Consider the following 27994-nt stretch of genomic DNA (forward strand, 5'->3'; position numbering starts at 1 on the left):
AGAGGTATTTGAATCAAGTTCTGAAGACATTTGGGATGCAGGATGCAGGCTCAGTTCAGACTCCGATAGGGTCGCAGTTCAAGTTGAGAGCTGTCACAAAACCAGAAGAGGCTGAGCAGATGAGAAAGATGGAAGGTGTTCCTTATGCCAGTGCAGTGGGTAGTCTTATGTACGCGATGGTAGGATCAAGACCTGACTTAGCTTACGGTTTGGGTCTTGTAAGCAGATACATGGGAAAGCCAGGAACAGATCATTGGGCAGAAGTAAAATAGATAATGTGTTACCTTAAAGGAGCAGCGAAGCTTAGTTTGTTGTTCTCAAAGGGGTCAGACTTTCAGGTCAGAGGGTACTGTGATTCAGATTATGCATCGGATCAAGATCGGAGCAGGTCTATTACGGGTTTTGTGTTCACAGTGGATGGTAACACTGTGAGTTGGCGCTCAGAAAGTTGTTGCTCTTGCAACGACAGAGGCGGAATATATTTCTCTGTCTGAGTCTAGTCGAGAGGCAGTGTGGCTGAAAGGAATCTGTGAGGAATTGGGTTTTAAGCAAGAAGCAGCAGAGCTACACTGTGACTCGCAAAGCGCTATCTACTTAGCTAAGAACAACATGTTTCATGCGCGTACTAAACATGTCAGAGTCAAGTACAACTTTGTCAGAGAGCTGGTGGCGCATGAGTTTGTTAAGGTGATGAAAATTCATACGTCTAAGAATCCAGCAGATACGTTAACTAAGGTATTACCAGGAGAGAAGTTCAGTGCTCATCTGAAGGCACTGAATGTGACTGAAGCTTAGTGAAGTTCAAGAGGAGCCATGATCGTCTCAGATATCTCAGCAAGGGAGACGGTGCAGTGGCTAAAGACTAATAACAGGATGGTTGTTGTTGTTATCAGGGGTTGTTGAAGCTGAGGAGTTGAGTGTCAAGCTCAAGGAAGTCTCAAGGAAAATCAGGAGACTTGCAGAGAGTTACCAGGAGCAGGAATGCACTTACAATGTCAAAGAGATGATGTTGAAAGAAGGAACAAGAACCAAGGTGGAGTTTGTAAGATAATGGTTATGTGTTGAAGTATCAGAGGCAGCATTGATCACATTGATCGGATGGGCCATGAAAGATAGACAGATGATTGGGCCGAGATAGCACGAAGGTGACTTAGTGGGCCGTGCTGGTCATGTCCAAGCCCATCACGGAAGGACTAAACGCGAAGCTGAGAGTCGTCTTCTTTATGTTACAACTGTTAGATCATATATAAACTTTGTAACTGAGCTCACCTCAATTGTACTCAAGATCCGATAGTGCATTCCAGGATACTGATCCTGAAGAGAGAAGTACCCGGTGGAGAAGTGGGAAACTTTATAACGTCTTGTGTGCATTCCATTTTTCCTTTTACGCTAACAAACAAACGAGAGCGAGAGAGAGTTAGAGAGATCTAGAACGAGAGCAAATCGAGAACGTATCGGCTACAAAACTAACCTCTAGTTGATTGCTTCTTGGAGCTATTGAGCATTTTTTTTTAACTAACAAACAGCCTTTCTTTAAGTGAAAACATATAGTAGACAAAACCCTTTTTCAAAAAAATAAATAAATAAAGAAACATATCTATATATATAAAGAAATGTTCGCCTCTCTCCCGTGAAGCCACGTCATCAAATCGTGCGTTTTGGGAGTGACACGTGTCCCATTTTATATTTAGGGCCAAAATAAATGAATGCAGTTAAGGGTAATTGAACCCAGCACCTCTAACACTGGTAATTTCTCTTAGAACCACTAGGCTAAAGTAACTTTTTATAAATATGTGGCCGCGAAAATATTTATTATCGTGTCAGCTGGAAGCCCATGCTTCTTCTGCTTGTGGCCAGGACCGACACTGAACTGACGTCAAGATGAAGATCGTGAAGTTAAAAACTTTGCTCGAAACAGTTTTGCAATTTTTCCAACCTTTATAACTTGATGCATATAATATATATCAAAATACATTTGTTGTACACGCTTTTATTAGTTTTGCTTTTAAAAGAAGGTATTTACAGTTATAAATGTTTTGTGCCAGTGAAGTAATGGTTGAAAAATCTCTATACATATGTCATTTTAAAATAACACCCAACTTCTATATATAGTGAATACATATGTGCATGTTATATTCTAGACTAAATATTTTGTCTTTTAAAAATATAGAAAAAAAAATTTTTAGTCTACAAGCAAATGTTGTAGAGTAAGTATGCATTATACAAAATAATATATATTTAAAATCTATACACAAAAACATAAAAGTTGTTATAGGTCTCTTTCTAACACATGCACACTCCGCTATGAATAAGAATTAAAAAAAAAACAGTATTGTCATCAAACTTTATCACAAATCCACATTTATACATCTATAATTATGAGTTGGTCAGTTAGTTAATTTTATACAATACCAAAGCAAGAATAATCGAAAAACAACTATACCACCGCATACTAATAAGTAAGACATAACAAATAACCAAATTCTTGAATCTTAAAACAAATTTCAACTTGAGCATTTAGTGAATATTAAATTAACTAATATCCCGCCCGTAGGGCGGACCGACCCTAGTAGTAGATACAGACTTGGTCGTTACTTGTCTTTATCATTTGTCAACGGTAGGAATTTCGAAGAAACTTCTCTTTGTCTTATTATATCATTATTTACTGATAATGCCCTCCCTACAAATATTACACGTTGTCTCCATTGAACTTCTAATCTCACAAATGAATAACAACGATGAAATCAAGCAAACTGTTTACATTAGTTTCAACATTAATGACTCGGATGTTTCTTCATTCATTAGGTACTTAGTTGCAGCCTTACACCGCGAAGGTATCGACGTGGCATCTGAAAAATCCGGCCACGATCTGAACAAGGGCTGGTTTTCCCGTATCAAGCTTTTTGTGGTGGTTTTCTCAAAGCCATGCACGTATTCCGTGGCATGCCTAGAGAAGCTTGTGAAGCTTCTTGAGTTCCTGCGAGAAGAAGACAATGTGGTGGTTCCGGTATTCAATGACGCAATGGCGAAACAAATTGAGAATTTTTCTGGAGCGTTTGAGGCACTGGGAAAGTCGCATTCTGCAGATCAGGTGACTACATGGCAACGCGTGCTAAAGGAAATCACGGGATTACGAGGCCATGAGTATACAAATAAACTAAGGTATGCAAATGAAACTCCACCGATATATTTTCTTAGTGTTATGATCGAATGTAACGTGTGTTCGAACCATAGAACAGCCGTTTGAAAAAAAAAAAAAAACGTGTGTTCGAACCAAATTCTTATAATATATGGATATATTTAAGGATTGTTAAAAAAAAAGATATATTTAAGGATATATTTTGTAAAAAACCATTTTGGCTTTTTTTTATTTATCTTTGTTATTTTATCATTTCACCGGTAAGTTTAAAGTTTGTTAACAAGAAAATCTATATCATTCTTCACATTATTGAATTTCTAAAGTGCAAAAATATTTTAACATTTTCCTCTTAAAAAAAAGAAGGAAAAAAAATCAATAAAATGTTTCAGAAATTAATAAGTAAGAATGATGAAAACTAATATGAAAGAAATAATCAAATCATCCAGAAAATTAATGTGTACATAAGCAAATAATAAATAGATTTAAAGATGAAAAAATGTTTTGTTGACTTATTAAAAAAAATGTTTGTTGATCATCTATTTAACTATTGTGAGGAAAACTATCTACAGTAGTTCTTAATGAAAGTTTGAATATATTATTTAACATTTTTAATTCTATTTTTTTTAGAAGATTTTGAATAATACTCACGCGGTAAAGCAAAGAAGCTTACAGTATAAAGAAGGGAAATACCCTAGGATAACACTAAAAAAGTTTGTATCACAAATATAGACTATAAGAATCAAAATGACCATAATGTTTCATTAAAGAGGTAAATATATATTTATACCCCTAGGGTTAACTAATATAAACTTTAGGCTTTAGAGTTAAGGGGTAGAGATTTGGGTTTGAGGTTTAAAATTTTATATAATAGAAAATAAATGTTAAAAATTTAAAAATAAAAATTTTAAAAACAGTTTCAAAAAGTATTTTCGAATTACAAAAATAAAATTTTAAAAAAAAATTTCAAAAAAACATTATAATAAAAAATTATAAAAAAGTTTGAATTTGAAAACATATAATCTAAAACTATATAAAAATTATTTTTTATTTTTTTTTATATCTAAAGTATTAGTGTACTTTTACCTATTAAATTAAACGTTTTGGTTATTTTCCTTTCTTGTGGTCTATTTTTGTGACTAAAACTTGAAAATTGTCTATTTATCAGAATTTCCCAATAAAGAATTACCCATAACTTTTTTTTTTTTTTTTTGCAGGGAAGCAGCCGAACTAATTGAAGAGATCGCCAAGAATGTCTTTGAGAAGCTCAATCCAACGGAAAATATTGGGATACACACGCAGTTACGAGTGCTAGAAAACTTGCTATGCAAGCAACCATGGGGCTTTCGTTCTATAGGCATTTTAGGCAAGCCTGGGATAGGCAAAACGACGTTTGCTGAAGCAGCCCTTCGAAGAATGCGCGATGGCTATGATGTTCCTCGCTTTATCAGAGAATGCAATAACAAGATCACTGAGCATTTTTCTGATGAAGACTTTCAAGAGATCTCAGTGGAAAAGTTTGACCTAAACAATCAAGATGCCGGGCCATGCCATCGTCAAAAAAGACTTCTCTATTATCTCTCAAGGTCGCAGGTAACAAGAACTCAAGAACACGTTTAATAAGTATCAACTTCTTATTAATCAATCAAAGGATAAAATTCACTCAAAACCTTTCAATCACAATCACTCAGAACTCACAGCTTTAACCACAACTCGGTAATAGCTTATATAGAACTTTAGGAAACTCCTAATCCTATAAGACATAACAAAACACATATCCTAATCACTTTAGGAAACCAAATCTTTATGTGATTAGGTAGCTTGCATCTTAAGCTACTTCAAGCTTATCCCAACATTCTCCCCCTTAAGCTTGAAGTTATCTTCACTCACCATTAGAACACCAATCATCTTCCTCATTTCAACAAACTTGATTCTTCCAAGAGACTTCGTTAGTATATCCGCTCGTTGTTCACTACCCGGAACATGCTCGACTTCTACTTGATTATTCTCAACACATTCTCTAATAAAATGGAACCTTCTATGAATGTGCTTGCTTCTTCCATGAAACACTGGATTCCTAGAAAGAGCAATTGCAGATTTGTTATCGACTTTTATAACAACTTTCTTGCTTGGTTGGCCAATGACTTCTCCCAAAAGCTCCTGAAGCCATATCCCTTGCTTGGCTGCTTCTGTAGCCGCCATAAACTCGGCCTCACAGGAAGACAACGCTACGATCTCTTGTTTACATGAACACCACGTTATAGGACTCTTATTTAAGTAGAACACATGTCCCGTAGTGCTTTTGCCATCATCATCATCAACATTGTGTGAACTGTCACTGAAACCCAATAGCTCCAAACCCGCAGACTGTGTAAATGCAAGACCGAACTCAATAGTACCTCGTAGATAACGCATTACCTGTTTCAGAGCAGCACCATGCAAGACCTTAGGATCCTGCATGTATCGGCTCAATACTCCTACGCTGAAAGACAGGTCCGGACGCGTGTGGAGCAAGTATCGAAGACAACCAATGCTTCTTCTGTAATCTCTCGCATTTACACTTTTCTCCTCAACTGATTTTGATAGCTTAACATTAAAATCCATAGGTATAGCTGTCGAGTTGCAGGCGTCCATACCGCAATCTTCAAGTATCTTTCGGGAGTATCTATCCTGTTTCAAAGTAATACCTTCTTTGCTTTGACATACTTCAATTCCTAGATAATACGTCAGCTTCCCGAGATCACTCATCTCAAATTTCGTTGCCATCTCCTTTTTAAAACGATTAATAGATTGCACTGATGTTCCTGTGACCAAAAGGTCGTCAACATATACCACAACAACAAGCGTTTCATTCTTTTCTTCCTTTCGGTACAACGATGGTTCTTTTGAACACCTATGGAACTTGAGTTCCCTTAAGATCTTGTTGAGTTTGGTATTCCAAGCCCTAGGTGCTTGTTTCAACCCATAGAGTGCCTTTCTCAATTTGTAGACTTTATCCTCTTTTCCCGCAACTTCAAATCCCTCAGGTTGAACCACAAATACTTCTTCTTTTAGTTCACCATGTAGGAATGCAGTTTTAACATCAAGATGATGTATTTCCCATCCCTTTGCAGCAGCAACGGCAATAACCAAACGGATAGTCTCCATACGAGCTACAGGCGCGAAAACCTCGTCATAATCAACTCCTTGCTTCTGCACATAGCCCTTTGCAACCAACCGAGCTTTATATTTTATAATAGTTCCATCAGCGTTCCTCTTGATTTTAAACACCCATTTCAAACCTATGGGTTTAACTCCCACAGGAAGATCAACAAGCTCCCATGTATTATTTTTTTCAATACTAAAGATCTCATCTGCACAAGCATCAATCCATACTTTCAACTCCTTAGCTTCAGTGAAGTCCCAAGGTTCATCATTCACAATCGTTAGAAGACGCTCACACTCTGCTTCGGCTATAAGAACATAGTCGCCGAGATAACCAGGTAATGTACTAATCCTCGATGATCTCCTCAGCTGTGGTTGTTCTTCTTGATCATTACTATTGTTATCGTCATCATCGTCATCATCTTCTTCGTCTATATTATCAGTTTGGACATTACTCTCTGTCTCATCCTCTGTTTGAGTCACGTCACCAATTTTCTTGAACTTAACCGTGAAGCTTCCTCCATCGACATTGTCCTCACCAGACTCGTTATTAGACCAGTTCCATCCTTTACTCTCATCAAAGATAACATCACGGCTGACTACTATTTTCTTCTTAGTAGGATCAAGTAAACGATAGGCTTTAGAGCCTGGTTCTGTTCCAAGATGGACGAGAACCTTAGACCTATCATCAAGCTTTTTCCTTCCCACCATAGTAGTCTTGGCGTAACACACACATCCGAACACTCTAAGGTGTGCAACATTAGGTATTTTATTTCTCAAAGCTTCGTATGGGGTCTTGCCGTCTAGAGTCTTTGTTGCGACTCTATTGATCAAATAAGTAGAGTGTCGAACAGCTTCGCCCCATAATATATTAGGTACCCTCATGTGCTTCAGTATGCTCCTAGTCATCTCTAGAAGGGTTCTGTTACGTCTCTCTACAACCCCATTCTGTTGAGGAGAATATGGAGCAGTTAAGTGCCTATTAATACCATTCTCATCGCAATAGGCACGGAACTCCTTGGAGCAAAATTCTCCTCCTCTATCTGATCGAAACGTCTTTAGCACGGCTTTTGTATCACTTTCAGCTAGTTTCTTAAAGGTTTTAAACTTTTCAAAAGCTTCGCTTTTCTCCTGTAACAACATGGTCCACATATAACGAGTACAGTCATCGATTAATACAAACACATATCTTTTTCCAGCTGGGGTTGGCGGTGTGATAGGCCCGCAGAGATCGCCATGAACAAGCTCCAGAGGATGAGTAGCTCGATATGTAGTTGCTTGAGGAAAAGATTTCCTTGCTTGCTTTCCAAGGAGACAGGACATACATGTTTCCTTCTCAATGGTTAATGTAGGTATGCCAGTTACTCGTTCCTTATTGATCATTGCCTTCATAGTATCACCATTAATGTGTCCAAGTCGTGCATGCCATCTTGAGGTCTCAGAAGTATGGCTAGAGATCTGCAGACAGTCTTGAGTTTCTACCTCAAGAATAACCTTGTATAACCTGTTTCTGGATCGACTTGATTTCATCATGAGCTTTCCATATCGATCATACAGCATAAGCGCGTCTCCTCTCATACTAACTTCACAGCCGGCTTCGGTGGCTTGACCCAAGCTGACTATGTTACTCTTCAATCCCGGAATGTAGTACACATTACTCAAGACCTTTTTCTCTCCTCCTTTAAACACGAATTGAATAGATCCTTTCCCCTTTATATCAATACGAGAATCATCTCCAAATCTTACTTTTCCCGTGATTGTTTCATCAAGTGTGACAAAGAATATTCTGTTACCGCTCATGTGGTTGCTTGCTCCATTATCAAGGTACCAGACGTTCTTCGTATCAAGATTGGTATCAAATATATTTGGGTTGACATTCTTCTCATTCAGATAGACCACTTCATGCATCATTAGTTCATCAGCCTCTTGTGTTTCCTCAGTCTTGGTTTCAACTGTTTCTTGGAGCTTAAGGGTTTTATCAGGACAATCTGACGCATAATGTCCTTGCTTGTCGCAGTTAAAACATGTGATGTGTGATAGATCACGTCCTTGCCCTTGCCTGTACGCATCTCGCTGGCTGTGAAAGTTCCCAGTTCTTCCACGACCTCTTCCTCTCCATCCAGAGCGTCCTCCTCGTCCTCTTCCTCTGGCTCCTCCAGAGTTAGTGTAACTATTTTGATGTTGATCGGAGTTTGCCCACATCAGTTTTTCTTGTTCTTCTGGATGTTCATCATCTTCTTCACAGATTCTTTCTTCATACGCCTTCAGTCTTCCAACAATATCTTCAAAGCTTGTTGTGTTTAAATCAAGAACTTGCTCAAGAGAGGCGACAATATGAATATATCTCTTTCTAGGTAAGCTTTTCAGAAACTTCTTTACCAATTTTGGTTCTTCTATTATCTCCCCTAATGATGCAGACTTAGATGAGATTTCTGATAATTTCCCAACAAACGTATCAATTTTATCTTCGTCTTTCATCTTCAGTCTATCGAACTCGGCCATTAACGTTTGTAATCTAGCTTCTTTTACTCTCTCAGCTCCAACATGCCTAGTTTTTATTGCATCCCATACCGCTTTTGCTGTGTCTAAATCGCCAACTTGCAAGATCATAGCTTCGGGTATGGACTGAAACAGAAACGCGATAGCCATATTGTTTTTCCCTTCATCCTTGTTTCCAGGTTCGATTGTTTCCCAAACCTTACTGACTTTCAGTGCTATCTTCATTCTCATGGCCCAGACGGTGTAGTTGGAAGTGGTTAGCATTGGGAATTTGATGGAGGAGGGTCCGGTCTTTATGTCACCCATGGGCTCGGTCTTCACGTCGTCACTCATGGCGGTAAGCAAACGGATTCACAGAACTTAATGTAAGGCTCTGATACCAAATATTATCTCTCAAGGTCGCAGGTAACAAGAACTCAAGAACACGTTTAATAAGTATCAACTTCTTATTAATCAATCAAAGGATAAAATTCACTCAAAACCTTTCAATCACAATCACTCAGAACTCACAGCTTTAACCACAACTCGGTAATAGCTTATATAGAACTTTAGGAAACTCCTAATCCTATAAGACATAACAAAACACATATCCTAATCACTTTAGGAAACCAAATCTTTATGTGATTAGGTAGCTTGCATCTTAAGCTACTTCAAGCTTATCCCAACATTCTCCTTGTCCTAGATGGCTTGCAAAATGCTCAAGACGCAGAGTCTTTTCTAAGTGGATTTAATCGGTTTGGTCCAGGGAGCTTACTCATAATAACCTCAAGTGAAAGAGAAGTTCTTGAGAAGTGCCATCTCAATGAGATTTATGAACTTAAAGGTCTCAATGATGAAGATGCCTTGAAGCTATTCACAAGGTGTGCCTTTGGGAAAGATGTTATAGACGAAGAACTTCGGAAGCTTTCGGTAAGTGAGATTGAACGTTGTGATGGAAATCCGTCTACTATTCGCTCACATGCCGCGAAGATGAGCAGGATGGAAACAATAGACATGGAGTCAGCTTTGGGCAGGTTTTGGCACATATCTTCTTTATGTTTTCAGGAAACTATGAATACTTTCTCTATAACTCCGAAGCAGTCTTTCTTTATCACTGACGCGTACAACTATCAATGGGATCTTGAGAATTTCTCGGGATTCGACCTAGCCAGCAGCTTGGAGATTAGGTTGAGTGACCTAAGGGGTCAATGCTTGACTTATGACTCTAGGCAAAAGTTTTTCTTTTCTACCATCTCATCAACCTATCTATCCGATTTTACGGATCTCTCGCTACCCAACTTCACTAGCCCTGCCATTGAGTCTATGCCTATAGACCTAAAGATTCTCCAATTAGGTCAAGAAACGTTACTTGTTTGTCAAGTTAACAAACCTTGGGAAGGATATAAGGTCAGGAAGCTCTAAAAACTCATCATTTTCTTTACTTTTTTATCTGGTAAAGTTCAAAAAAAAATTTTAAAATATATTAGGAACATTACTTAAACCAAGATGACCTAATCAAAATAAATGATTTCTAAGAACTTTAACAAAACTAATTTTTCTGGTTCTTTTCCATTTTTTCTTTTTTCTCAGAGCTTCTCGATATTTAAAATAATCAAGCTTGGCCAATCGAAGAAACTAGTTGAACTTGAAGACATTTCTGAAGCACGTGACCTTGAGAGAACCGATATTCAAGATTGCACAAGCATGAAGAGCATAACAGTAGTAACTGATCACCTAGAGCCTCTCCAAGTTCTAAATATGTCTAGTTGCATTGAAAGCCAGATTCTTCAGTGGGGACTCCAAACAGATCCCCTGTGCCTTCTCTACAATTCAGCAAACGAGACAAAATCTCATTTCTACTTTGATTGCACCTTCTGTAGGTCGATTTGGACCGCAATAAGCAGTAGGATACATCTCTCCCCTCTACAGATATGGGAGGGTGTATTCTCTGCCATGGTTAACCTCAAAGAATCCAAAGCTAAGGAACTCCTATCCCGAATGGCTTGGCACTCAACTATCTACGGTCTCTTGTTTGAGAGAAACAGTCGTCTTTACAGACAGAGTTACAGATCAGGGGATGCAATACTGGCGCAAATCGACAGAGAGTTCAGAAGCCAAGTTTCACGTTTGAGAAAGAGACACCCTAAAATAGCTTCTAAAATCCTTGGACTCTGGCTCGGAACTTCTTCATCTCGCTGATGCCTTCAACCCTGCCTTGCATTCGACCACAAGTAGGGACAGAATCATTTCTTCCTTGTTGGCCACGTCTTCCTCGTTCCACCATCCCTGAACTGTTTGGTTTAGGTTAATTCAAAACCATCCCATATGTCTTCGACTTAACACATATGAGACCTTCCGGATACCCAAGAATTAACCCCATGCATCTCCTATAGACAAGGATTAATCCAAAAATCAAAACCTAAATAAACTGAAATCTGATAACTCTTTTATTGAAAGCTTCTACATCAAATTGTGTGAACAAAAAAAAATTGTGTAAACAAACAAAAAAATAAATCTTTGACAGAACGCTTGATATGGATAGTAGAATGTATTGTTGTGCCTCAATGTTTATATATGATCCTGTTATTACTTTCTTTTTATCTAAAATTTGCACACTTTTTCAAAAACAAAAAAAAATTGCACACTTTAATTATTACATCAAATGAAATTTAATAAATTATCGTTTAATTTAGCTTTTTAATTTAAAAATACTGAAGATCTTAATAGATATGTTCGAGCATGCATTATTTGTGACTGATTTTGAAAGTTTGACATTTTTGGTTGTTTTTTCTATTTGAAATAATATTATATATTTACGGAAGTGGACAGGAAAGAGTTTAGCATCAATAGAAAGGTTACAGTGAATGGAAAAAATTAAAACTGGTTCCTGTTGTTACTTGTCACACACGTCAGGGGTGAAACCTTTACCTCTTTGGCTTTGTGGCAGGCCGAAGGTTTCTACTTTCTAGTGGAGCTCTTTTCTTACCCGACAAGTGGCAAAGAGTCAATTGAGAAACACTTAGTGGTCTCGCGTATTTGTTTCCTTTGTTCTTTTCACTTGGTCACTTGGTCTCGCGTATCGGGGCAAAACTGAATATAAAACATTCATTTATAGCCTTGAAATTTTGAGGAAAATTGCGTACCTTTAAACCCCCAAATTTATATAGTTGCTTTTTGTTAAAATCTTTAATAAATCATCTACTGCCCCTTAAAATCTTAGGGCTGACAATGCTTCATCCCTTGAACCATAGACATAAGACACCTATGGTCTATCATGTACAGTTTGCTTTATCATTCTTGAAATTTTCATTCCTGGCATCTTATTGTGTGGACCCAAGTGTATGATAGCATTATACCCAAGTTTTTCACCGAAAATGAAATGGAATATATGAGGAATGAATTTATCTAGCTAGGTGACTCCCCTACTGCTTTTGTGAGATGGAAGTAGTTTCATGCTTTTGTGAGATGGAAGTAGTTGCATGCCCATGTTGGTCCTGCCCGTTGAATCTCATGTAATTTCATGCCCATTTATGTACGTATTTGTTTAGATCTGTTTAGTTTCAAATCCATTAAATCTGGAAATATGTGTTTAAGGCTGTTTATTCTTTTTGCAAATATAGTTTTTTTTTTGTCAATAATCTTGTCATATTTTAATAGAGTTTTTAATAACTTTTTATTTGATTTCAAAACTTTATAATGATTAGAAATTTGAGTTAAAGCAAATTTTGAAAATTAAAAATAATTTTGTTTTATTAAATATTAATCAGTTCATAATATCATAAAATATCAAAAAAATCTATAGGTTTTAAATACAATTATAACATAAACATTTTTCAAAAAAACACAAACTAAATATAATAACCATTTTGTTTCAAAAACACAGAGTCAGCAGAGTTATTCTTTTGGACAAAGATCTACGGGTCGATAGGTATTCCCGTCTCAATTTTGGACATGTCTAAGAATATACCTCTCACCTATTTCGTTTCCTGGCAACAAGTGAAAAGACAAGAGAAGCTAGCAAAGTATATGATTCAAGAAACTGTGTTTAAGTATTCTAGAGAGGGGGCTTACCTTTTTTTTGTATTTTCTGATTGAGGATCACTTGTTCTGAGCGTAAGGTGTTAGTAGTTGTATCATGGCTCCACATTCTTTCTCCTGACTTATGCTCATATTATGAACCAAATTCCTTCCCCATTGTACACAAGTAGATTATGCATCTCTATTCGGCCGGCAGAGATACAGATCAGATGAACAACTTTTCAACAAGATCTCTAACAACTTCACCAGACTCAGGGCCATAAGGGTCTAGCTAGTAAGCATTTCACATAATCTTCCTCCTCTGATCTGAAGAAACAAGCTATGTCGAGAAACATCCTTCTGCTGATTACTTAGTTTGTCATAACTGAGGTTTTTTTCCATATGTCTTACTTCTCAAGGAACATCTTCGTCAACGCTCAATGACCAAGTAAGTTCTAAAGATTGGTCAATTTCCCACATAACAAACTAATATAAGTAATTGAACAAAACGTTGATATGCTCTTCTAGTTCTCAGAAACAAGACAACACTTGAAGCTAGCCCAATCACCGACAAGCATACCCACCAGACAGAAAAAAAATAACACATTTGAATATGTTGCATTAACACCAAAAACCAATTCTTCGTTCAGAATGCCACAAGTTACAAGAATAACAAAAACCCTACTCAACCCCACTTCACATTTGGTTGTTTCAGTAGGGAAGAGTTCCAAGTAGCTTCGGATGTCCTCAACATTCAATTCCCCGGTCCAACTTACCAATTCACTGCCACAAAAAGCAACACTGAAACTCTTCTTTTCACCAAAACCATGTCCTAAGATTCTCTCTTTAATTTTATTTCTGCGGAAAATATCAAAACTTTTGTGCACTGACAAAGCTCTTATCGCCCAATATAACACGATTTGGAGTCAAGTTTCTAAGAATACAGCATGCTTGAAGTTATCCGATCTTGTTCAAAACGTTGATAGGCTCTTCTAGTTCTCAGAAACAAGACAACACTTGAAGCTAGCCCAATCACCGACAAGCATCCCCACCACACAAACGTTAGGAAATAACAGTCTCGTCCCATACATATCACTGACTCCGTCTTTGACCCACCCATGCTATGGGATTCATAGACCAGTGCAGCTAAGAAACCGTAGACCAATGACCCTATCGGTATGTTTGTGATGAGGATGTTGTGGTTAACCCCGACGCTGTTGGGTCCAAACAGCTCAGATGTGATAGACACCGCTGCTGCGAATATGAAACCCGAGCTTAGACCAATAAGAGCTGTCCCTGCTTGTAACGCCGACAAACTTCCTGATGAGGCCAGCAAGAAAAGAGCTATTGTAGTAGGTAAAAGAGCAACGGTTAGCCACCCTGTTCTAGCGAAATAAAACTTCCTGCACAATTCAAACATAGCAATAACATCATAATCTTCTCAATAATGCTAGAACCAGAGAAGTAAAAAGGCTTGTGTTAGGGACTTACGCTCTGATATAGTCTGGTGTCGCTGAAAGCAATCGACCAAAGAATGAGAAGGACGAATAAAGCGTGACAAGAGTTGTTGTCTCGGAGCTTTGTCCTAAAGATTGTGCAATCTGTCCGAGGTTGTTGCTATAGACAAGTCCAATCGTGCCACCGCAAAAATATGCTATGTAGTAAAGCCAAAAATCTGATCTGCACAAGAGCAGATACAAAGGATGCTCTTCTCCAAGCATTCCAAGCTGATTTCTTGTAATGAGCTTACTGCAACAAGATCCGTTGTCATCTTCGATGAAACTCTTCTGATCAGGAGTAATGGCTGTTCGCACTACATCATCGTTTAGCAACTGATAGCCTTCGAGGCTGGCTTCACGTGTGGCCATTCCTTTATGTATCTCAAGCTCATCCACATCAACAAGAATGAAACCGGAACCTTCTAAACGGAAACTGGAGTGTACGTTGTGCAGATACCAATTACGAGCGTAGACAAGACCGGGAAGGCATAAAGGGAGAATCAAGAGAAGAATCGATCCACCAAAGAGGAGACGAGCTGAGGTTACATCAGAAGTCTTAGAACCGAAGAGAAGCAGGTAAACACCGTTCAAAACCGCTAATATGTTAAGCAAGAGAAACATGAGAGAGTCCCTTCGAACTCCATCTGGCGGAAGAGGTTCAAGAGGCGGTTGGCGAAGAATAGGGATGAGAGCAGCGAAGGAGACGATAAGAGGTATAAGGGCGTTTAAGAGAAGGTATAGCTGTGTGGAGATAGGATTGATTGCGTTGTAAGCAAGAGTGTATAACGCAGCACTTACGCCGTTGAAGCTGACTGTGAGGGAAAGTGCAAGTGATCTATTTGCAGGGAAGTTTCTGATGCAGAGCACAAAGCAGACCGTGTTAAACCAACAGATACTTAGCCCAGCTAACAAGCAACACAGAAACACCTGCCACAACATCACAAAAACATACTTAATCCCAAGATGTTTCTGAGACAATTGTGATCAAGAATTATATAAAAATCCAAGAAAGTTAATCATTCCTCGAAAAAAAATATTCAGAAATTAAAATATTTTATTGACCAGCAAAAAAAAGGAATCATTCAACCATAATACTCTTATCTTAAAATTCAATATATATATTTTTCATCACATGACAAAGATCCTCCTCCCATGTCTACTCAACAAAAACAAGAATAGCTCAGAATGCAAGAAAGTCAAATTTGTAAATGATTTTTGGCCAGAGAGAGAAAAGAATAAAACTATACGAAACGAAGATCCGATCACAAAAAACTGAAGGTTCTCGAGAAAGCCATCGTCAGATCCCACAGACAAAGCAGAAGCAAGCCAAAGAAAGTCACGTGCAACCAACCAGTCAAATGAAAATTCATTTCTAAACTACCAGTCGACTCATCACCAACTCTTCTTCCAAACATCCAAATCTTGATTTCATCTCATTTACAACCAGAAAAGAAAACATTTTTACATAGAAAATCAGAATACTAACAAACCTGGTCCGATGTACTTAGCAGTCTAATGCAGTAAAAAAAATTTTGCCCATAAACTAACCATAATATAAAAATCCCTTGATGACTTCAAACTTTTATATAAATTTTGGAGTTAAATGCTAGTACTTCGTGAGCTTTAGCTCAATGCGAGTCTTGAATAGTAATATATATAAGCTTCGAATGTTTATAACCGCCCCGCCCCGTACCGCAGTTAAAAGTAACAATTTTTTTTACATATACCATATATCTATATGTTTTTATAAGTGTTAAAACCGCATCGCAGTTGAACTACTTGTCCCGCACCGCTCAAACCGCAGTCACCATTCGGAGGTATATATAAGATGAAGTAAACTAGTAAAAATACTAATCTGATTCAAACAAATAAGATATGATGATGTCAATGACTGAAAAACTGAATATAATTTTCAAAAATCAAGATTTAGCTATACACAACTTTCTTGATAGCATCAATCAAACTGACTCACCGATTAAACAAGATAGACAACGATAAGCTCAAGAAACTGAAAATGTTGAGTGAAATTATATAATTACCAGAATGTAGGGCAAAGAGATAACGTTAGTGATGACGAGCCACTGAACACCATAACCGACGAACCCCATTATCGCCGCCGCGAAGAGAACAGTCCAGAGAGGGAAGTACAGTAGCGCAAGCCCCGACGACCATCCGAAAACTTTGCCGAGATCCGAAGCGACGGCGAGATAGTTCAGCTGTACCTGTGAGATCCCGAGAACCGATTTCAAATCCGACGAGTAGGTCGAGAAATCGAAATTCGTACCGGTGAAAGCTTGAATCCAGATAGTCGCCACTAGAATCATCCACTTCCTCGATTGTCCCGCCATCTCTTTCCAATCGTAGGAGATGGTTCCTAAATCTTCGGAGCTTTTTGTTTTTTTTTTTTTTCTTTTTTGTGCTCTCTCGATACGATGTGTTTGGTAGTGTAAGTGAAGCTTTGCTCTCTAGTGCAGAAACGAATCATAATCGTTTACGTGGCGGCATCTTTAGATGAGGTGTAAACCGGGTTGGAATGGATTTTTATTTGGTTTCCTTTCTTTGATTGTAATTTGGGCCCTTAAACCAATATGAATCTTTTTTTGACGACGAACCGATATAATTATCTTCATGATTGATAAGTTCACAGTAATCTGGATTTGGTATTGATGAAAAAAGGTTATACCACTGTAGAAGAAAATTAGAATAGACAAAAAAAAAAAATTTTAGGATAGTCTTTTTAGTTTATTTTCACAAAAATAGTTTTTAAAGAGAAAAATGACCAAAATAAATTTTATTAAATTGTAAATATATACTTACATTTTATGGTTAACTAATCTAAATTTAGGATTTAAAGCTAAGAGGTCTTATTTTGAAGGTCGGGTGTTTCAAATTTAAAAAAAAAGGAAAAAATAAAATACTGAAAATTTCAAAATAAAAAAATCTATTTTGATCATTTTTTTATGACTATTTTGGTGACAAAAACATAAAAATGACTACTAGAAGAATTGTCGGAACCAAATATATTAAAAAATTAATGTTAGTCTTTTTTTCTTATCAAAAATGATGGTGAGTTACACGAACAATATGTCACCATATGGCTATATGTCTGAATAAAAGTAATATATTCAAAACTATACGAATCATGTAACAACATTTTTAACTAATGTGTTATTTTAGTATATTACCAATAGTCATAACAGTAAAATGGATTTGTAGCATGGAAATTTATAATGATGTTTTGACATGTCATTTACATGTTATTTATGTGTATAGCGTTGCATTTTTTCATGGTTAATGTTTGGCATATGTATTAATATTTTTAATCACTTGGTTATGTTTTATGATTTATTTTTTCATAGTGTTTGCTGGACAATATCAAATTCCAAATCCTACACACTTATTTGGCTATCAAAACTATGTTTATAGTGAACACTATAACACATATTAGTTCAAAGATATTGTCATGTGAGTTATATAGTTTACGTAATTTTAATACAGTTTTACACGAAAAGAAAAAAAAATACAGTGTTTTTCTTTCAAATGTGTGGTTTTGTGGTGGTATATGTCATGTAACTGAAAAACCGTTTTTTCTTAAGAATATCAATCATATGGTACTTTTTACCAATTATATGCTCTTTGATCACAATTTTTAAGAAAGGGCGAAATTTCCTTTAAAATATCACCATCTTGACAAAAAAAAACTCACTAATAATCTTATCTAAATAATATATAAAAATTATTGAAATAAGACTTATATTTTCATTTTCTCAAGAAAAATACTCGTTGAAAAAGATACTCAAAAATAATATTTAAAAAAAACTTACTAAAACATGCAAGAAAATGAATTATTAAAAAGAACAACAACATCCAGTCAAATCTTACAACAATGGAAATACTGATGATTAAATCACTGAGCAGATGTTATTTAAAACATAGTAAATGACACAATTACATTAACATATGGCTTTAAGATTATTATCATATATATATAATAGAATCACTATTTTTATCCACGGTGAAAAAGTCATACTAAAACCATTAATTAATTATTTAATATAATATATTTGATTATTCACATTAATCAATAAAATATATTACATTTCTAGAAAATCTTAACAATCAATAGGGATATTAATAATGAATTAATTTTAGCTATAAATGTAATTATTTTTAATTGTAATAAACTATACTGAGAAAAATTCTAACAAAATACTACTAAATGTTTTAAATATCTTTTTCGTTTAGTCAATTTATTATTTGGTTTACAATAAGATTACAATTTTTTATTGAAAATAAATGAAGGTAAAGGTAATTCACGTGTGTAAGACACATATTGTTAACTAGACCATTTTTATGCATTTCAAGCTACTTTTTATCAATCAAATGAGTTAAAATACTTATTTATCCATCGACAATTAAAATTAAGTAACATTACTATATTATGTTTGGATTTTTAATGTAAAAATCCTCCAATGAAGTTTATTTTGGGTAAATCCCCTAAATTAAAGATTCAATATAAAATCCCCCAACCTAAATTATTTTAGTGAATCAGACCCTCCGTTATTTGTCCCGTTATAAATTTGAAAATCTCCGTCTAAATGAAACGCAGAGTTTAATAAATGCAACAAAAAAACGACCTGGTTTTCTTCTTCCTTATATCTGTATGGCGAGTCCCAAAGTTAAAATTAGGGTTCTTCAAATTTTCAAGTTCATAATTGTTCATCTTCTCCCTGGTGATTCGTGTACCTTATGCCTTTCGTTTTGTTCTCTTTTGCTTTCACTTTGTTATGTGATTTTTCTAATTTGTTTATAGTTTTGTTTTCAATTGATTGTGCTATTTAGGCGAAATTTGAATGGAATTAGCTCCTGAAATACACAGAGGAGCTTTGGCTATTGTTTTGACATTGAGTGTTGAGATTGAACCTTGATTAAATCCTCTAAGAGAAAGAAGAAGTGGAAGCAAGGAAGCTTGCCCCACAAAAGAAGAAGTGGCCTAAGGAGTCACGTAGAAGAAGAATAAAAGAAGAAGAAGCTTGGAGCCCAAGAAACGGAGGAAGAAGAAGAAGAAGAAGAAGAAGCGTGAAGAGCAAGAAAGGAGAAGAAGTCAAGAAAGAAGACTTGGTTGTGTAGTTACACAACTAGAAGAATAAAGAGGTTTTTACCAAAACTAACCCACAACTTGATTTTAACTCCAAATCGATACCCAAACTTGAATCAAATGCAAAACTAACCTAAAAGCCTAGTGAAATTAAAGTTCAGCCCCTTGTGACCAAACAAAAAAAACAGAAACCATTTTTACGAATATAGCCCCAGTAAATCGTCTGAGTCGTCTGAGATGTTGGAAGTCGTCTGGACGACTGAAGTGTAAGTTATCTGATACCAGTTTATTTTAAATATAATTTATAAATCTTGTAAAAAAATATTTTGATGCGTGAAAAATAAAAATCAAGTAATTATAAACAGTTTTAAGTGATATAAATTAAGATATGATAAAATTGATTTGTTTTGAAGATAGATGAGTGGAAGTAGTGAATCGTGATATTCTTTGGTTTAGGAGTTTGGCAAACATATGTTGTAGTATTGTATGTATTGTTAGGGTTAGATTTTGGGAAACTTAAATGTTTTTTTCAAAAATTAGTTTTCACCTATATGTGTTTATTTCTGTGTATAGTAAACACTTTTCAAGTTTGATTTGATTTTATAAAGTGTTTAATTAGATAATTAAGTTTAGGGGTTATGTTTAGGGTGTGGACGACTTATATTTCAGTCGTCTGTTGAATAATTTACTCGGGCGACATATATTTCAGTCGTCCACATCGTACCGAACCTTTAATTTTACCAATGTACGTTTTAACCTAACCGGATCATTTACCGGACATATAAAAGCTAATTTAGGGGTTATGTTTAGGGTCTAGACGACTTACATTTCAGTCGTCTGGTGAAGAAATTAAAACAGACGACTTACATGTAAGTCGTCTAAATATTCCCGCCTAAATTTTTGAAAAAAATTATTTTCCCGCTTAAATAATTTAAACCAGACGGTAAGTCGTCTGGAAAGTCTTCTATTTTAGTTTCCCGCTAAAAATATTTAATTTCCCGCTAAAAATATTAAACTCTTCTGGACGACTTACATGTAAGTCGTCTGTTTTAATTTCTTCACCAGACGACTGAAATGTAAGTCGTCCAGGAAGTCGTCTGAGTCAAAAATATTTAACCTAATTGGATTTTTTGTCTCCCTATATAAAGAAAAATTTACACATTCTCTCTCCTCCTCTCAAATGGCTGCAACAAAAATGTAATGTTCATCATTCTAAAACTCTCCAACCTCTCTCTAATCTCTTTGACTTGAAAACACCAAACTTTATATAAATTTTTCAGTTTTGTCTCATGTATTTCTTACTAATCTATCTCTTTTGCAGGTTTTTAATCAAATGGTACTCATCTTCCACTAATTTAAAGGTAGATCTATTAATTTTAGATATGTATTTTTGTGTGTTCTATAAATGTAGATTTATCTAATCTTCCACTCATTTTCTCTATTTTTAAGTCATTTGAAAGTTTTTGGATATGCAGGTTTTTCAGATCTGGATTTGATATGCAGGTTTTTCAGATCTGGAAGACTTTTGGGACGACTTACCTGTTAGTCGTCTGGAAGTCGTCTGGACTTCTTGGAAGTGTTCTGACAAAGTCGTCTGGACTTCCAGGAAGTCGTCTGGACTTCCAGGAAGTCATCTGGACTTCCTGGAAGTCATCTGGACTTCATGGAAGTCTTCTGACGAAGTCTCTCTTTCATAATAGATCTGAGCGTTTTGGTAAGTTCTTATGTCTGATTTTTCTTCATTTGGTAACTTCTTGTTGTATAAAGTTCTTACTTTTTTCCCAAACTAAAACTCTCCAAACCCACTCTAATCTCTTTGACTTGAAAACACCAAACTTTATATGAATTTTTCAGTTTTGTCTCATGTCTTTCTTACTAATCTATCTTTTTTGCAGGTTTTTAATTAGATGGTACTCATCTTCCACTAATTTAAAGGTAGATCTATTATTTTTAGATATGTATTTTTGTGTGTTCTGTAAAGGTAGATTTATCTAATCTTCCACTCATTTTTCTGTTTTTAAGCCATTTGAACGTTTTTGGATATGCAGGTTTTTCAGATCTGGATTTAATATGCAGGTTTTTCAGATCTGGAAGACTTCTGAGACGACTTACCTGGAAGTCGTCTGGACTTCGTAAAAGTCTTCTGACAAAGTCGTCTGAACTTCCTGGAAATCGTCTGGACTTCTTAAAAGTCGTCTGGACTTCCTGTAAGTCTTCTGACAAAGTTTTCTTCCATATCAAGTGGAGTCCAAGCTTGTCTTTGTAGAGGAATGATCTATAATAGTTTTGTTTGTGGTATGTTTTGTGAATTGCATGTCTACTCTTTTAGTTGTGATTTTTTTGTAAAATCAGTAATAATGTTTTCCAAGATGTATTAAATGTGCTAACAATGTGTTTACACATTTACAAATCAATGAAATAATAGAATTCAGTAGCCTTTTTCTTATCTTTGGATCTCTCATATGCAATAATAAACTCCAGTGGCCTTTTTCTCATCTTAATAAACAAGAATGTTGGTAGCTTCATATTGATACAACATTTTAAGAAGCATTTTAACCCTTATTCCAACTCATAACAATAGTCATCATTATTGTCTATAACAATAATACTTAAGAGATGGAAATAAACAATAGTAACTAGTCAAAGCATATCATATTTTTTATAAGTTTGCGTTGAAAAACTTAGTCAAATTTAGTAAAACTAAGGGAGAGAACATATTTTGTAAATATGAGTTTTACATATCTTGAAGTTACTTATCACTCTTAAAAATACAAGTTATCCAAAAACTAACGTAGAAGACTTAAAAACTAGCAGAGAAGACTTCCATGGAAGTCTTCTGTGATCAGTTAGAAACTTTAACTAACGTGAATGTTGGTAACCTCATAAATATCACCAATTAAGTTATAAATTTCATTCAGTAGCCCAAATATTCATTAATAAACATGAATTAACAAGAAAATATTAAAAAGTCTTTATAGTTTTAGAGAAAATGCAAGTTTATTAAACATTGACGCAGACGACATCCACGGAGGTCATCTAGTAGACTTCCAGAGAAGTTGTCCATTTAGGACGACACGGACGACTTCAATCTAAGTATTCCAGATGACTAAAATATAAGTCGTCTGATCAACGCAGAAGTTATTTTTGCAATTGACTTTGAAATCTGTTATTTCGGACGACTGAAAAATAAGTAGTCTACTGTTGTTTGGTTAAAAAAAACTCCAAAAAAGCTAGACGACTTACATTTCAGTCGTCATAGGTTAGTTTTGCATTTGACTGGATTATTTCGGAAGTTTGACTTTCCTGGACGACTTACATTTCAGTCGTCTAGTGAAAATTAAAATAATAATATTTTTTTAAAAGTAGACGACTTACAGTTAAGTCGTCATAGGTTAGTTTTGCAATTGAAAAAAAAAACTTCAAGATTTAATTATATACAGACGACTTATAATTCAGTCGTCCACGAGACGACTTACATGTAAGTCATCCAGGATTTACGAGGTTTGACCAGAATCTCGGAAAAAAATTCTGGACGACTTACAAGTAAGTCGTCTCGTGGACGACTGAATTATAAGTCGTCTGTGTATAATTAAATCTTGAAGTTTTTTTTTCAATTGCAAAACTAACCTATGACTACTTAATTGTAAGTCGTTTACTTTAAAAAAAATATTATTATTTTAATTTTCGCCAGACAAGTGAAATGTAAGTCGTCTGGAGAAGTCAAACTTCTTAAATTATCCAGTCAAATGCAAAACTAACCTATGACGACTGAAATGTAAGTAGTCTAGGTTCTTTGGAGATTTTTTTGAAACCAAACAAAAACAGATGACTTAACTTTCAGTCGTCTCAGGTTACAGATTTCAAAGTCAATTGCAAAAATAACCTCTGCGTTGACCAGCGACTTCCAGGTAAGTCGTCTACAGCCAGACGACTTCCCAAGTAAGTCGTCCGACGAACAGATCTGGAAAAAAACTCGATGTCATACCTTAAATTGGTGAGATAAGTTCCTTAGCATACATAAGGCTTCTCCAAGCACACAGAATCACAAATGAAAGTGACCCACCCAGAATCGTTAGCTTCTATGACTCTATGAACCATAAAAAATTTAGAATCAAAATCTTGGTTTTTTTAGCTCATTGTGGAGAGAAAGTGAGAGATATGTTGTGTTTAGTTCACAAGAATGGAAAAATAAGAAGGGTAAATCGATTTTGGGAGCATTAAGAGCTTCAAATTGGTTGTTCATGGTGGTTGTGGTATTGATGACAATGGCAATCTTGTAATTACTTGAAGATGATGAGGGTGAGAGAGTAAAAATATCATTTTCGAAAAAAAAAAAATTGATGGCATTTTCGTAAATTATATGAACTTGTGGGGTGAATAGGGCAAAACTAATTTTCAAAAAAAAAAAGAGGTTAGTTTTGTGTTTGACTTTAAGTTGTAGGTCAATTCTGCAAAAAGTCCAGATAGGTTAGAATCAAAATAAAATAAGTACAAAAACAACACTTGAAACACAATCAAAATGTCATAGAAACAAGTTAAAAACAACACTTTCACCACTAAAACAAGCTGTAACCACAACTCTATCTTAACAAGCTAACCAAATTAAGTTGTTAAAAGTCAAACACAAAACTAACCTCTCTGTGGTTAAGATAGAGTTGTGGTTACAGCTTGTTTTAGTGGTGAAAGTGTTGTTTTTAACTTGTTTCTATGACATTTTGATTGTGTTTCAAGTGTTGTTTTTGTACTTATTTTATGTCAAGAGTTAAGATTGTCATTGTGTTTGAAACTCACGAACACAGCTTCTCTCAGATTCTCACAATAAATAAATTAACGATAATCAAAATCTCTCTCTTTCGAAAATTAGGGTTCATCCCTCGTATCTCTCAGTAATGGGACTTTTACGACACTTAAAAGTGATAATGGTAAACTACATGATATTTTAGTTAAACACTGTGTTGTTTTTATTAACAAATCGTGTTGTTTCACAAACTTTAACAGACAATTAACGGAGGGTCTGATTCATTAAGATAATTTAGGTTGGGGGATTTTCTGTTAAATCTTTAATTTAGGAGTTTTAACCCAAAATAAACTTAATTGGGGGGGTTTTTACATTAAAAATCCATTATGTTTTGACACAAATATTTTTAGAAATTGTAGTCCAAATATTCATTAAAATTAGGTTTATATGAAGCACGCCTAATGATTTTTATAATCTACAAGAAACTTTTAAAATAAGATCGTAACAACAAAATAAAATATAATGTGACTCTTCATGCATCTTCAATGTAATTCACCAATAAAAGTTATAAGATTCATGCTTATGAAACTTTATTCAATAAATCAACACAATATATAAAATTTAAAATGATTTCACACAAGTATTTTTCTTAAACAAGTATTGAGGACATTTTCGTCCCAAAATACTTAAGTTTCTTAGATGTGCCCTTCAGTCTAAATGTGCCTCTAAATGGTAAAAAGGACAAAAATGTGTTTAATATGGTAATGCACTAAACAAAATTGATTGCATACTCATAACATTTTTAATAGCTTACATATGTTTAACTAATCCAATAAACTATTTCATCGATTATAGTCGAGATTGTTGTTTGATGATAAATAAATAAATAAAAAGGGTAGATTCTATATCTTCTTTATGAAGAAAAATGTCAAAACATTTGTCCAGCTAAAAGAAAATGGTAATATGAAAAGCTATAAAACTGATAGTCGAAAAGAGAACAACACACGATTGTTATGGATCGGAATTTGATCAACAAACCAGATAAACTTGGTGATACAGGAATTAATATTTATTTTTTATTCGGGCGAATGCTTGAAAACAAGAATTTATTTTGAAACTTATTGATCATCTGATAATGGGACGATTGGTGACTGGACTGTTGGGGCAGTTTTTGATTGGGACATAAAGGATGACACGGTTACAGCAATTGATATCCGGTAGATAAACACCTTCAGGATAAATAAAAGCAGTCACATGTGGATTATCACTTTCTATCTTTCTCTTTGCTTTGATTCCACTTACTCCTTTTAGCTCTGGCCACTCCACCTTCAATCCTACACCCACCAACTACAATTATTTTTTCTTTGGTACTATGTATGGTATCATCAATTTTTGTAAGAACATATTTGTCAATTAGGATTTTCTACATAAATTCAATTATCTTAAAATACTACACATGTTTTCTAAACCTAAATCATGAGTTACACATTTACAAATAAATGTTTTTGTGAAAAAAATAATTGTCACTATTTGTCGTTAACTATTACTGGTTTTTACACATCCAATGTTTTTTGGTACTCCCAGTAAAATCAAACTCGGTTTGGAACACAATATGCAACTCAATCCACGTTATAAGGTATTAAGTTGACTGGTAGGTTATCATGAGTAAAAATATTATAAAAGTAGATAAATTTTACCTGGGAAACGAGATTGACATCCTTTTCCTGAACATCGGCAGAATTGACATCTATAAGCTTGAAGAAAGCTTTAGAGAGAAGATGAACTTTACTGGATATTATTCAACTTAACGTTTCCAGATTTACATTGTCATGCTCTTATACACAATGAGCTAGCTTTGGATAAGACAAACACGTCAGCATACTAGAGAATCAAATCTGTTAAATAGCTGTATGTGGTGAGCTGTGTTGACCGTAGTACGACATGAACGTTGCGTTGCTTTATCATTGGCGACTGGTTTCAGAACACTCTGTTTGTCCTTTTGCTCTAAGCCCATCTCACTACCTTGTGTCTTCTGTTGGGCTATGATACTGAGCAAAGCCTCTGTCTTTGGCTCGTTATCGCTTACACACCCCCTCAAACTGGTGGCAGGAGGTTCTGAGACACCAAGTTTGGACCGGAGATTGAGAAAAGGACGTTGTGGTAGTGACTTCGTAAAGATATCTGCGAGCTGATGTGATGCCGGTATCTGTTGTACCACGAGAGCTCCAAGCGCAACACGTTCACGCACATAGTGAAAGTCAGTATCAAAATGCTTTGAGCGGTTGTGAAGGGCCGGGTTGGCTGTGAGGTAGACCGCAGACAGATTGTCACAGTAGAGTCTTGGAGTGACAGATATAAACACTCCCATTTCGCCAAGAAGAGCTGCTAGCCATTTCATTTCACATGCAGTAGTGGAGAGTGTGCGGTACTCGGCTTCGGTTGAGGAACGTGACACGGTTGGGTGTCTTTTGGCAGACCATGATATCACATTTGATCCAAGCAAAGTACAGAAACCTCCAGTGGATCTTCTTGTTTCTTTGCACCCAGCCCAGTCGCTATCACTGAAGGCTTGGAGAGTGATATCCGTGTTGGCACTGAGATTGATCCCAAAAGTATGTGTTCCTTTCAGATACCTCAGTACACGTTTCAGGTTTGTGAAGTCCGCAACCGTCGGAGCATGCATCTTTCTACACACATAATTCACAGCATATTGTATATCAGGTCTTGTCAGTGTAAGGTATTGGAGTTTACCGGCAAGACTTCTGAAATAGGTAGGCTGAGGAAAGAGCTCTGTTTGTCCTGGTACTCTATCCAATTGCAGTGGCAATGGTGTAAGAACAGGAGCACACTCGTCCATCCCAGCGTTGATTAACAGGTCGATTGTGTACTTCTCTTGACTGAGAAACAAACCATCTTCGTGAGCATGAACCTGAAGGCCAAGGAAGTAATGAACTGGACCCATATCCTTCATTCTGAACGTCGTGTTGAGAGAGTAAAGCAACTTCTCAATCAGCTTATCATTACTGCCAGTCAAGAGCATGTCGTCGACATAAAGAAGAAGATAGATGACATCAGTACCGTGAAGATACACGAACAAGGAAGGATCTCTGAGGGTGCATTTGAACCCAAACTCGATTAAGAAAGTACTGAATTTGTCAAACCACGCTTGTGGAGACTGCTTGAGACCGTAAATAGCTTTTCGTAGCTTGCACATATGGTGAGGTTTGTCTGGATCAGCAAAACCGGGAGGTTGTTTCATGTAAACAGTTTCCTTTAAATCACCGTTGAGGAATGCATTCTCTACATCAAGTTGTTTTATCTTCCATCTCTTGACGGTGGCAACATGTAGGACTGTCCGGATAGTAGCAGTTCGAACAACGGGGCTGTATGTCTCCATAAAATCTATACCTTCTTCTTGACTGTTTCCATTTGCTACCAAGCGAGATTTTAACTTATCCTCTGTTCCATCTGCCTTCAACTTCACTTTATGTACCCAGTGACAAGATAGAGGAGTCACATTAGGATCAGGAGGTACTAGATCCCATGTGTGAGTAACCTCAAAGTTGTTCATCTCATGCTTCATCGACTTGTTCCAGCGTTCATCTTTCAATGCAGCAGCGGTGGACTTTGGAGTAGGATAATTTGTCTTGACGGTGAGCAAGACGTATCTAGGATTTGGTTTTCGAATCCCTTGTTTTCCTCTTGTCATCATAGAATGTGTTGGAACAGGCGCCATAGAAGAAGAATCAGTAGAAGATGTCTGAGACTGAACAGGAGATGGTAAAGGAGGAAAATCTGCGTCGTTTAATAGGTTTTGTTGAGGTACTACTACTGCAGTCACAGGAACAGCTGGAGAAACCAGAGGAGGCATGTCTTCTATGACA

The 27994-nt window shown here is 35.9% G+C and overlaps 2 protein-coding genes across 3 annotated transcripts; both read right to left on the reverse strand.

Annotated features, from left to right (window-relative positions):
* Positions 1 to 13372: 13372 nt before the first annotated feature.
* On the reverse strand, positions 13373 to 17104 carry LOC103853620 (protein NUCLEAR FUSION DEFECTIVE 4). Of its 2 annotated transcripts, XM_009130529.2 has the most exons (4): positions 16559 to 17097; positions 16314 to 16496; positions 14267 to 15201; positions 13373 to 14178 (listed from the first exon to the last, which is right to left on the reverse strand). In XM_009130529.2, the coding sequence occupies exons 2-4, from the start codon at positions 16380 to 16382 to the stop codon at positions 13710 to 13712; spliced, it is 1473 nt and encodes a 490-aa protein (XP_009128777.2). In that variant the 5' UTR covers positions 16383 to 16496; positions 16559 to 17097; the 3' UTR covers positions 13373 to 13709. The 2 variants fall into 2 exon arrangements, with proteins under 2 accessions (XP_009128777.2, XP_009128776.2); XM_009130528.3 differs by having other exon boundaries at positions 16314 to 17104.
* Positions 17105 to 23658: 6554 nt separating this feature from the next.
* LOC117131996 (inhibitor of trypsin and hageman factor-like) lies at positions 23659 to 25857 on the reverse strand. The gene is made up of 3 exons (XM_033285271.1): positions 25808 to 25857; positions 25567 to 25579; positions 23659 to 25457 (listed from the first exon to the last, which is right to left on the reverse strand). Exons 1-3 carry the CDS (start codon positions 25855 to 25857, stop codon positions 25236 to 25238), a joined length of 285 nt encoding a protein of 94 aa, XP_033141162.1. The 3' UTR covers positions 23659 to 25235.
* Between the last annotated feature and the right edge of the window lie 2137 nt (positions 25858 to 27994).

The sequence above is a fragment of the Brassica rapa genome, chromosome A02 (assembly GCF_000309985.2).
Source record: "Brassica rapa cultivar Chiifu-401-42 chromosome A02, CAAS_Brap_v3.01, whole genome shotgun sequence".
NCBI lineage: Eukaryota > Viridiplantae > Streptophyta > Magnoliopsida > Brassicales > Brassicaceae > Brassica > Brassica rapa.